Below are 12,761 nucleotides of genomic sequence, written 5' to 3'. Positions count from 1 at the left end.
ATTGGAATTCCTGAATGGATATATTCTCATATTTCATCATTTCACGGAAGTTCTCCTCCAGCAAATCTTGGACAATTTTCTCAGTGGTTTTGTTTTTTTCTTCCTGTTCTGGAATTCCAATGACACATAAGTTATTCCTTTTGATGGTGTCCCACATGGACCTTAGGCTTTCTTCATTTTGTTTTAATTTTTTTCTGATTGATCCTTTTCCAAAGAAGTATTCAGGTATTTGTCTTCCATCTCATTAATTCTGTCTTCAATCGCATCAGTTCTTCTCCTTTGCCCTTCCAACGTGTTATCTGTTTCTGACAATTTAATATTAATCTTTTGGATTTCTACCTGTAGATTTAGAATCATGTCTAATTTTTCATTTGTTTTGTCATTTTGTTCTCGTATTTTCTTCCAAAATTCTTCTAAGGTTTTTTCTGTGTTTTCTTTGGTCTGTCTCTCAATCCTTTGAAGATACCTAAAGATGATTCTTTTGAATTTCTTGGCAGAGAGTTCCAATGCTGCTTCTTCCTCATGGATGTGTTCTGGGTCTGTATCCTGCTCCCTTGTTTCTACCCCTTTATCCTTCTTCTTTGTGTGGACTGTGATGGTCTGTTGTTTTCGAGGCATCGTTGCGTTGTTGTATTCAGGTCTCTGTTAACCGTTTGTGAAGAGCAGCCAATGGTGATTCAGGTTCTTCTTGGTGGTTTTTTATCGTTGTCCCATTGGTGGAGAAGGAGTAGTGGCTCTTGCTCAGTAAGTACAGTTGCAGAAGGTGTGGGTGTAGTTTTGTCTTATGGGGACTGTTGTTGTCTCCCACTCAGTTAGACACAAATTGCAATTTAATAACCATCAAAAAACTAAAAGCCCATTGACGAAAAACACACCTTTTCAGTCTTGCTGGTCCCAAGCGTCCTTGGTGTTCCTGGAAAGCAGAACATGTTTCTAAGCCCCAGGAATCTGCGAGAGCACTGTCTCTTTAAATATCCAAAATAGTCAAGCCCCTTTTTAAACCTTCAAAATGGCGGCACCCTCCAGACTGGCAAACGTCCACAGTTCAGCCCACCTTTCTCTTCACCTTCTCGATTTGTTCCCCAGCCACCGTGCACAGTCCTCCGTGCAGTTCCTGGGTAGCAGGGTGATTTTTAGTTTAATTCTTAGGTCCTACCACCACTTAAGGAGCTCTTGTAGCATAGTGGCTAAGACACTTGCCTGCTAACCAGAAGGCTGGCTGTTCAAACCCACCAGCCACTCCTCGGAAGGAAGGTTGGGCAATCCTACTTCCATAATGATACTGCCTCAGAAACCCAAGGAGGGGTCGCTATGAGTCAGGGCCAACTCGACGGCACATAACAACAACAACAACAACAACCACTCAGGAATCTCCAAGCTGTCTGTGCTGTCAGGATCACTCAGGATCGCTGTCAGACCACAGCTCCATATGTCTCCTTTTTTGGTATTTTCATGCAAATTCTTCTGCTAGTTGGGGTTTTGTCCACTTCTATATCCTTCCCTTCAAGGCTCAGGGGTCCAAGATTATCTTCTGTGTCTGTGCTAATTGGTTTCCCTTTTCTTTGTTGGAGAGGGTCTGTGCAGTCTTTCTGTCTAGTCCGCCATGTTTCTGGAACTTCCAAGATTATTTCATTTAATTATTACTTTATTAATATCTTTCTTTTCCCCTGGACCCCAGGAGTTGGAACCAGGTCTGGCTTGTATATTCTGCCTAGCACATAGCCTGTCTTGTAGCTGATACACAACAAATATTAGATGAATCCTGCTTGCAAGTTTTTAAGATCCCAGTCACTAATCACCAAAGTAGGAGGTGGAACAATATATGTTATGCCAGTTTAGCTTGATGTCCCCCAAAGCTGTAATCTTTATAGAAGCAGATTGCCACATCTTTCTCCTATGAAGCATGTGGTGGTTTTGGACCACTGACCTTTTGATTAGCAGCCAACCACTTAACTACTGAAACATCAGGGCTCCTCTGAAAATGTTAATGCTAAGGATATTAGACACTTTATTAAACGTCCTAAAATATATATCTGCTTATTTCATTCCTGCAAATATATAATATAGTGATACTAGACTACATTTCCACTTATCTCTTTGTATGAGAGACAATGATTTGCTTAAGATTGAATTAAATTATGAGCTTCCAGAAAAGATGGAGTAATAGCCTGGATTGGCCACTAGATGACCATATTTGACTAAAACAACTTTATTTTTCGCTAAAGGAAGACTTTGAGGAAGTAGTAGCCTCATAAATAATGAAGGTTCATGGAAGGGAAAATAAAGAGTCAGTCGACACTGATTCACTTGTATATTTATGAATTACGGGTTTATTTTTTAGAAAATACCTATGAAATATATTAAATGTTATTTTTTTATATAAAAATTAATTTGAAAAAGATCTCAAATTTTAACTATACTAGGTTTGTCAACCTCTGCTCTGTTGACATTTTGGGCCAGGTAATTCTTTGTTGTAGAAAAGGTACGGAGTTGCTGTCTTCTGCATTGTGGGACATTTATCAGCATCCAGGGACTCTACCCACTAGATGCCAAGTAGCACCCATCCCCAACTGTAAAGTTTTGATAAACAGAAATGTCTTCAGACATTACCAAATGTCCTTTAGAGGACAAAATGACCCTAGCTGAGAACAACTGAACCAACCAACAATATTTAAAATGCAAGCAACCCTATTTTATATTTTAAATATATAAAAGGTCAATCCAAGTTCTACCTTCAACTTTTAGTACTTTCTCAGTTAATGTAGGAATGAGTTCTCACTAGGTATACTTATAACAAATTGATCTTAGAAGAGTAACTCAAACTCACTCCTTTGAGTCGATTTAGATTCATAGCAACCCCTCCTTGGGTTTCCGAGGCAGTATCTGTATGGAAGTAGATTGCCCAGTCTTCCTCCTGAGGAGTGGCTGGTGGATTTGAACCACCAGCCTTCTGGTTAGCAGTCAAATGCCTTAGGCACTATACCACCAGAGCTCCCAAAGGTTGACATAAATTAAATATAAGAACTCCAGAGGAACAGGAGGATCCTTTTTCCTTCTGTGAGAGTTCCACATCTCACGAAGGGAAAGAAAATTTCCTTATAGGAACAAGAGTTATGAACAATACCTTGGATTACTTTTTAACACATCATTAAGATGAATCTACCTTGGGATTTTTTCCACCTAGATCCAATTTCTCCAAGAAGCAATTGGACTTCTGGAAAAATTCATAAGAAATTTAAGATGCCTCAGGCATAATTCTCAAGAGAAACAACTTCTAAACCAGAGATAACTCATCATCTCCCAGTTATCCTCCATCACCATGACCCACATTCGTACACCTTTGTTTTAGTAAAGCTCAAAGGAAAAAAGAACATTACTAATGAGAAGTCTTCTACTTACAGCCCAGGCAAATGTACTTTCCTACATAGACTCAAAGAAAATATTTCATCTGGACATTTCTTTGGAATTCTGTTAATTCTATCAAGATGAGAAACAGTATCATTTTATCTTCACAGGTGACACAGAATGATATGATAATGGCTGAAAGGCTCTTTGGAATCCTAGCACACGTGGCATCTTCTGAGTTACCCCAGTACCGTATAATTTCAATTCTGGGTGATGCCAGGTAACCTTTAATTTCTGAAGTTTTTATAGAAATACTGTCACACTAGAAAAAGAAATAAAATCCATGCACTTCTTAACTGTGCCATTAATTCATTCCAAAAGCATTTATCCAAGCTTTATTTTGTGGCTGGCATTATTCAAAGTGTTTATTTTCAGATTCAGGGCAATATACATTCTACTCACTGTTGGTGGAAGTATAACTTGATGAAAACTTATATGGGGGGTATTTTGGCACTATCTATCAAAATTTAAAGCATGTATATTTTTGAACCCAGAAGTTCTATTGCAGGAATATATCCTATTGGTGTACTTACATTACATATGTGCACAAAAGATTCTTATACAGGGTTGCCATTGCTTTCTTGTAATGCAGTAACGCAAAGTTGGAATGTAACTAAATGCCTGTTAATAAGGAAAGTTAAAGAAATCATGATAGTTCTATGTTGTGAATGTAATAATTTATATGATACTATCTCCATTAAAGTCATTATATGACTATTAAAAAAAAAAAAAAAAAAAAAGATTGAGGTAGGTCTTCTCTTCTGACATGAAATGATCCAGAGACAAGTTGTTACTTGAATAAAATAAGACTCGACAAAATATTTATACTATGACCCCATGTGATTATAAAAAGTAACCAAATAAATATGTACACATGTAAATCAGAAGCATAAAAGAGAGTTGAAAGTATACATACCTGGAAGGGTATGGAATGTTAGAAGTGGCAGTGGAGATAGTTGAATGGTTTTCAGATTTTCTCTGTATGTTTCTGTACCTTTTGAAACTTCTTGATGAGAATGTAAGACTTCTGTTTCTGAAAATGCTGGGTGAGGGTATTTTGATCATGTCTTGTGTCTAAAAGGAACCCTGGTGGTGCAGTGGTTAAGCACTTGGCTGCTATATACTGAAAGGTTGAAGATTTGAACCCACCAGCTACTCTGCAGGAGAAAGATGTGGTAGTCTGCTTCCATAAAGATTTACAACCTCAGAAACTCTGCCAATTCTACTCTGTCCTTTAGAGTTGCTGTGAGTCGGAATTGACTGGATGGCAGCAGGTTTGGCTGATTTTGGTTGTGTCTAAAAATGCTAGGTAGCATAAAAAGATCTCCATAAAACTAGTGAAGAGCTGACAAGACACAATATAAATACTAGGCCAACATCTGTGTTAAAAGAGAGAATCTTGAGAAGTAAGGTGAGCACAGAGGCTGTTAGCCCAAAAATTAAATTTTTGTTTTGGTAGCCTCAAGCAGTTGGGGATAGAAATTAAAGCCAAAGCTCACCTAAAATGGTAAATATAAATAGATCTTCTAAAGATGAAACTCAACCTCAAGGGCTATACCATCAGGGTATGTCAGAAGTAAACCTACCCCTTCTCCCTATTCTCAGGATTTTCCAAGGAAATTTGCCTTGATGAACAGAAGAAGGGGAAAGTTGTCCATAATAAGTTGTAACCAAAAGTCAGTACTTACATAGATTTTCAGCCTGAATTCAAAATACCCAGTAGTTCAAAATCACATCAAGGTTTAAACATCAGTATCTCTTGGTACTTGGGAAATAAATATACCTCGTCTCTGGTGGAAGTTAATTTTGTCCTACCTCAAAGAAGTCCCATGGGATCTCTGTAGGAGGTCCTGGATAAAGTGGGAGAACAGTGGAACAAAACTCAAAATCATTAAAAAAATAAAAGACCAGTTTTGCTGGTCTAATAGAACCTGATGGAACCACTGAGACTATGGCCCCTAGGTGCCCTTCAGGTATGGAGCTGAACCCACTCCCATGGCTTCCAGACAAACAAAAGATAGGAATATGAGCTGAATGTTTACATTAGGTAGATACACTCCTTGGAGAGATCAATCATGGAAGAATAGAAAGGTTGTTTATGCATAGGGAGATAGCTTGGGGGGCAGGAGTGCATGGGAGGGAAGGACACAGGGAAGAGGTAGCTATGGGGAGGAAGTGGGAGAAAATCTGTTGCATTGTAGGAAATTGTAGTCAATGTCATGAGACAAAGTGTATGTGAGCTGCTATATGGAAAATGAATTTGCTCTGTAAACTTTCATCCAAATCACAATAAAATTTAAGAAGAAGAAGAAGCCCCATGGATAATTTTTAAGGACAATGACTAGTATACAATGAAAAAAATAGCAAACACCCAAGGAAATAAGGCAATACTCTATAAGAATTATCAGGAGAAAAAAAAAAAAAAAACTAAGCAAACCCATGAATACTTTAGATATTGGCGCTATTACTCATAGATTATAAAATGACTGTCCTTAGTATATTTCACAGTATAAAAGACAAGCTTGACAATATCTGGAGAGAATGCGAAATTTAAAAAAGTAATCCAGCATATCTGAAAGAAGACCAAAGGAAAGTTCTATAGGTGAACAAATAAAAACTTAATGGAGAGATTTAAATGGTGTATTCCACAGTTGAAAAGAGAATCAGTAAGCTGGAAAATAGGGTAGAGGAAATTTTCCAGAACCCAGCACAAAGAAAGAAAAAGATGGAATGTGTGAAAAAATGATTTAAAATTTTGGAGGATAAAGTGATTGAGAATGTTTAACATATGTTTAACTGGAGTTTTGAAATTATACTAAAGGGAGGATGGGATGGAGACAATATTCTTAACAAATGGCAAAGAATTTTTCAGAACTGATGAATTGCACTAATTAATACTCTACATAAGCCCAACTAATCCCGAGTAGGGTATACTGATTGATGCAAATGTTTAAGGGTGAGACTACTAACTGAAAGGTTGGCAGTTTGAATCTATCTAGAGGTGCCTTGGAAGAAAGTCCTGGCAATCTACATCTGAAAGATCACAGCTGTTGAAAACCCTGTAGAGCACAATTCTACTCTGAGACACAAGGAATCACCATGAATTGGAATTTACTCAATGGCAATGGGTTACTGATTGGTAATTCCAAATAGGATAAATAAAATAAATCCTCACCTAGACATATCACAGTGAAACTACAGAATACCAAATATAAAGTTAAAAAAAATTTAAACAACCGGGAAAAAGAGGTTATCTTCAAAAAAGTAAAGATCAACAATTGATTTCATAACAACAATGAAAGAGAAGGTTGTGAATGGTATGTTCAACATACTGATAAAAATTGCCAACCTAGACTTCTATCTGTAAAATAAAAAAAGAATCTTTTATTTGTGAAGGTGAAATTAAGTCATTTTGAAAACAAACCATGAGAGGTTTCATTAGTATTCCTGTGCTAAAAGAAATTCTAAGAGCTGACAAGGGGCAAAGTTGTGGTGGCTTCTTTGCCACAGCCAGCTACCCAGAGGGAGCAAGTAGTTGGACCTATATGGGCTCAGGACCATGGTCACAGGAAACATCAAGCTCAGTTGGCATTAACATACTACACAAAAACATTGTTCCATATCCTACTTTGGTGAGTAATGACTGAGATCTTAAAAGCTTACAAGCGACCATCTAGATGCAATGATGGGTCTCTCCTCATCCAGAGCAAAGAACAAAGGAAACCAAAGACACATGGGAAACAATTAGTCCAAGGGACTGGTAGACCATGCAGTCCTCAGCCTCTATGACCATGAGACCAGAAGAACTCGATGGTGCCTGGCTACTACTGTCAAGCACTCAGAGGGAGATCTATGTAGGAGATCCTGGATAGAGTGGGAGAACAATGTGGAACAAAACTCAAAATCATAAAAAAGACCAGGTTTGCTGGTCTGATAGAACCTGGTGAGACCCGTGATACTATAGCCCCTAGCCACCCTTCAGGTCTGGCATTGAACTCACTCCTGTGGCTTCCAGCCAAACAGTAGACAAGCATATGGGGTGAACATTACATCAGGTAGATACAGTCCTTGGAGTGATCAGTGATGGGAGAACAGAAGGGTAGTGTTTATATAGAGAGACTACTGCTAGGGGGTTATGGAGGGAGTGTATGGGAAGGAAGGAAGAGATAACCATAGAGAAGTGGGAAGAGAGCTCTTACATTGTGGAGAATTGCCGTCAATGTCATGAGACAAAATGTGTATGAACTGCTGTATGGAAAATGAATTCGCTTGGTAAACTTTCACCCAAATGACAATACAAATTAAAATAAGATAAAAAGAAATTCTAAAACCCCTGTTTAAGGCAGAATGAAAGTGAGGCAGAATGAAATCTGAACCGCAAGAAAAACCAAAGAACAAAGAAAGTATCAAATATGTGTGATAAAGCTAAATGAACATTGATAGTATAAAGCAACAATAATAATATTTTATAGGGTTTAAAAATATATGTTGTTTTTGTTGTTATGTGCTGTTGAGTGGGCCGACTCATAGCGATCCCTCCTTGGGTTTCCGAGGCAGTATCACTATGGAAGTAGATTGCCCAATCTTCTTTCTGAGGAGTGGCTGATGGGTTTGAACCTCCAGCCTTATGATTAGTAGTCAAATGCCTTAGGCAGTGCACAAACTATGCTGAACTGAAATATATTGCAAATGTATCTTAGAACTTGTAATATCACATGATGAACATAATCAGTATCACTGAATTGTTCATGTGAAAATTGTCAAATTGGCAAATGTTTTCTTATATATATTTTTACCACAATTAAAATAAAAACTTGTGGGGTCAACTTATAGTGGTGCTAAAAGTAAACATGTTAGCCTTGAAATGGGTATTCATGATTGTGCCACTATCCAAAAGGAGAGCATTCCTATGAAAACTTTTGTAAACAAGAATTATAAAGGAGCAACTACCATTAATTTATATGGGAAACATTTTTGAACATTCCCAGACCCAAAAATAACCTACCAAATCATACCAAATAACACATAAAACCTAAAATAACACTAACATATAGTAAAAGCAAGAATGATATAAGTACACAGCCTATAAAAAGAAGAAAAAAATGTATGTCCAATGTAGTTCGCAGGGAAGGAGCTTGGTTTTCTGCTGGCACTGCTCAGAGTGCATGCTGGCTCTTTAAAGCCTTGCTGCAAAAGAAATGCTAACCACTAGTTTCGCTTTTCACCATTTTTCATAAGAGCAAAAATCCTCTTCGGATTTCTTTCAGTTAGCAAAAACAGGTACTACTGTAAGTCTTTCTTAAAACTGAAGTGCTGTACAGTGAACTTTTGAAAATGAGGGATACGTGTACTAGGAAAGAATAAACTGCAGATGAATGAACTAAACATTTATCTCAAAAAGTTAGAAAAAGAATAGCAAAGTAAATGTGAAGATGAAGGAAAGTAAGAAAAAAGTTAAAAACAGAATTAATGAAAGTTTATTAGAATTTCAAATGCTAATAAAAGTATTATAAAATGTGTATGCGCATTATTTTTATAATTTAAAAAAATGGATAAAGATCATAAATGCAAATAAAGATCTATATGTTACTCACTTTTTTTTACAAAAGTGAGAAAATTCTACTATATAAAATATCCCGTAAAAGGAATTGACTAGGTAATCTTTAATCTATAATCCAATTGAATTTTTTCATACTTTAAAATTACTAATTTTAATAACATAAAAATTATTATTGTATAATATTAAGAGAAAACATGCAAAATTGAATGTTTACTGTAATCTCAACTTTTTAGAAAAATTCACAAAAAAATACTAGATAGAAACATGTCAAATATGGACAATCTTATAGATTTATATAAATTTATGTTATTTTTATCTACTTTTTAATGCATTCCAAAATTTGTGAAATGATTATATTAAAGTTTTAAATCAGAAAAAAAAATAAAAAAAAAACCATAAATTCTTCTGCTTTTTATCTTCAGTTCACAGTTTACAGTGAAGTAGTTGTATCACTACACTTAGGAATACCCTAAATAGTGGAAACCAGAAGGTGATCTTCATAGAGGATGAGTTGCAGTCCTGTGGTATTCTGGGATTATGGGCCTGTGATACTATGAGCATTGTTCATGTCCTTCTGCATAATCATATGAGGTTTTCTGTTTTATCACTTACTCCTACAAGGATCTTGCTTTGATGTGCTAACAGAGACTTTTTGTTTAAGATTTGTTTTAGTTTTGCCTAAACTTAAGCCAATATCTCATTTCATTTTCTAGATAGGAGTAATACTATTGAGCTACATAATGAAATTATGAACTATTTGATGATTTGTAAGTGGTAACTATTGCTATGTTTCATGGAAAATAAAAACAGAAGTTGGCACCCTACATCTTTAACTGGGTTATTTTGTGCTCTGTGATTATTTAATTTTTGTATTGATTTTTTTAAGAAATAAACTTTTCCCACTTTGGAAATGCTTGAGGCATGTTTATATTGATGATTGGTAATTATGAAATAAAAGAATTGAGTTGAGTAATCTAATTAGTGGAAAGACTGAAGTACTGAACTGAGCTCAAATAAATAAACTCATAAAACAGGTGTTCATAAAAACATATACTCCCCTTGAAAGTCAACAAAAAATAGACATTTTAATAAGTTTAATAAGTAACTCTCTAAATCTTTTTACTTTCTTTCTATAGGAAGAAGCAATTTCGGTATCTTCTAGAAACTAAAGGGAAAAAAACAGGCGTTAACAGTGAAGAAAATAATGACAGTAAAAAATTTGTAGTAGAAAACACAAATCGTGCTACACTGAATTATACCACAAGAGAATTTTATAATGAAAAGCTGGAGGTAAAACTAGCACTAATCTTTGTATATATCATCCTTTGTCATTTAAGATAACTATTTTTGTTCTGGAATGTTAATCAGTATTATGTACAAAGATGGAGGGATAGTAGGCAACAAGGGATTACGAAGAAATGGAGCCTCAAAATAAGCACTCATAGTTCCATTGTCTTTGTTTCAGTAGAAAAATTGTTCAAAACACATCTATACCAGAAGGCCAAACCAAAGTAGGACCAAAGATCCTGATTTAACTGAATTAAGAAAAAGGGTATAAATGGTGATAGTTCAGTGAACTGGATATGTAAAAGTTGTAGAAATGGCAAAAAAACATATTTCTGGTATTCTCTGCTTTCAGCCAAGATTCATGTCACATTATCAATGAGGTTTCTTTGTTTGTTTGTTTGTTTTTTGGTACCATGTCCTCTTCTGAATCCAGCTTGAATTTCTGGCAGTTCCTTGTTGATGTACTGCTACAACTGTTTTTGAACTATCTTCAGCAAAATTTTATTTGCTTGTGATATTAATGATATTGTTCAATAATTTCCACATTCTGTTGGATCACCTCTCTGTGGAATGGGCACAAATATGGATCTTTTCCAGTCAGTTGGTCAGGTGGCTGTCTTCCAGATTTCTTGGAATATATGAGTAAGTTCTCTGGCATTGCATCACTTGTTGAAAATCTCAATTGGTATTCCATCAATTTCTGAAACCTTATTTTTTGCCAGTACCTTCAGTGCAGCTTGGACTTCTCCCTTCAGTTCATTGGTTCTTGATCATATGCTATCTCCTAAAATGGTTGAACATCAACCAGTTCTTTTTTGTACAGTTACTGTGTATTCCTTCCATCTTCTATTGATGCTTACTGCGTCATTCAATATTTTGTCCATGTTATTGTTGTTGTTATGTGCCGTTGAGTTGGCCCCAACTCATAGCAACCCCTCCTTGGGTTTCCAAGGCAGTATCACTATGGAAATAGATTGCCCAACCTTCCTTCCGAGGAGTGGCTGGTGGGTTTGAACCGCCAGCCTTCTGGTTAGCAGTCAAGTGCCTTAGGCTCTATGCTAGTCTTCAGTATTGCACTAAAGGGTTCAGTTTTTTTCTTCAGTTCTTCCAGCTTGAGAAATACCAAACATGTCTTTCCTTTTTGGTTTTCTAACTCCATGTCTTTGCATATTTCACTATAGTTCCTTGTCTTTTCAAACTGCCCTTCAAAATCTATTCAGTTCTTTTACTTCATCATTTCCTCCATTCACTTTAGTACTCTGTGTTCAAGAGCAAGTTTCAGAGTCTCTTCTGACATCCATTTTGATCTTTTCTATCTTTCTTATCTTTTTAATGATATTTACTTCCTTCATGTATGATGTCCTTGATGTCATTTCATCTGGTCTTCGGTCATTAGTTACAGTACAGTGAATCATTTTGTATGGCCCTTCTAGCCATACAAATAGTCTTTCTGACTCCCATCAGATGTCCTGGGTGGGACTATGCAAATGTGAGGTGCTTATGGCCCACTGAGAGGATTGGATAGCTTGTTAATAATACAAATCTCAGTGCTGTTGAGTTGATTCAATTCATAGCAACCCCTCCTTGGGCTTCTGAGGCAGTATCACTACAGAAGTAGATTGCCCAGTCTTCCTTCCAAGGAGTAGCTGGTGGGTTTGAACTGCCAGCCTTCTGGTCAGCAGCCAAATGCCTTATGTACTACATCACCAGAGCTCCCAATAATACAAATAAGGTATATTTATTGAGGAAACTTAAGGTGAAAATTGGTCAGTTTTGCCATCACACTAGGCTTAAAATGAGCCAATCCAGAGGTGGGAAGAGGGAATCTAACTACCATCAGGAAAGAATATCCAAGGGTGGAGTGCATCCTTTGGACTTGAGATCCCTGTGCTGAACCTTCTCAGTCCAGGAGATAGACAACTGTGACATGAGGGACAGCAAGAAGCAGTGGCAAAGAAACAGTGGCAGCAGAGGCAGCAGAACCGAGAGACCAGCATGAGACAGAGCGGTGGGCTTCCCAGCCTATGGAGTGAGAAGCTGAGTGCCTTCAAATAGCAGGCTAGCTGGTGGAGTAAGCTGCCTCTGGATACTTATCCATAGAGCTAGGCTCACCGACCACAGAGCGAAAAAGCTGAGTGCCTTCTGACAGAGGCTTACTGACAGAGTGGGGTGCCTCTAGGCATTATCAGCAAAGCTGAAAGAACTTTGTAACATTTGCCCAATTAGGGCAGATGCCAGGACAAGAGGCCAACAGCCAGAGAGAAAGACTTGACTTTGGGCATGGCTGAGGGGAGGCTATCCTCATAGAAAACTGTATTGTGAACATTCCTGATCCTGAACTATAACCTGTTACTTCTCTAAAAAAACCCAGAACCATGACTATTGTCTATGAGTTTTGTGTGGCCATTGCAACAAATTATCAAACCCAGCATAGGAGTAGACAGTGCCATGGGAATGACGGTTGGTGTCAAAAATAGTAAAAAGGTTGGAGGGTGAAGGCATGTCTAAC

The 12,761-nt window shown here is 37.0% G+C and overlaps 1 protein-coding gene across 1 annotated transcript in view; it reads left to right on the top strand.

Moving 5' to 3' along the window:
* Window positions 1-12,761, top strand: part of LRRC49 (leucine rich repeat containing 49) — a 328,583-nt gene that overhangs the window by 277,715 nt on the left and 38,107 nt on the right. Inside the window, exons 15-16 of the mRNA XM_042783131.1 lie at window positions 3,516-3,625; window positions 10,102-10,255. Of these exons, the coding sequence (XP_042639065.1) occupies window positions 3,516-3,625; window positions 10,102-10,255 (264 nt within the window). The remainder of the gene's footprint in view (window positions 1-3,515; window positions 3,626-10,101; window positions 10,256-12,761) is intronic.

The sequence above is a fragment of the Orycteropus afer genome, unplaced genomic scaffold (assembly GCF_000298275.1).
Source record: "Orycteropus afer afer isolate SDZICR_OR568_19922 unplaced genomic scaffold, OryAfe1.0 scaffold00015, whole genome shotgun sequence".
In the NCBI taxonomy this organism is placed as follows: Eukaryota; Metazoa; Chordata; class Mammalia; order Tubulidentata; family Orycteropodidae; genus Orycteropus; species Orycteropus afer.
The sequence above is the reverse complement of the archived record's forward strand: the minus strand, read 5'-3'. Positions and strand labels throughout refer to the sequence as shown.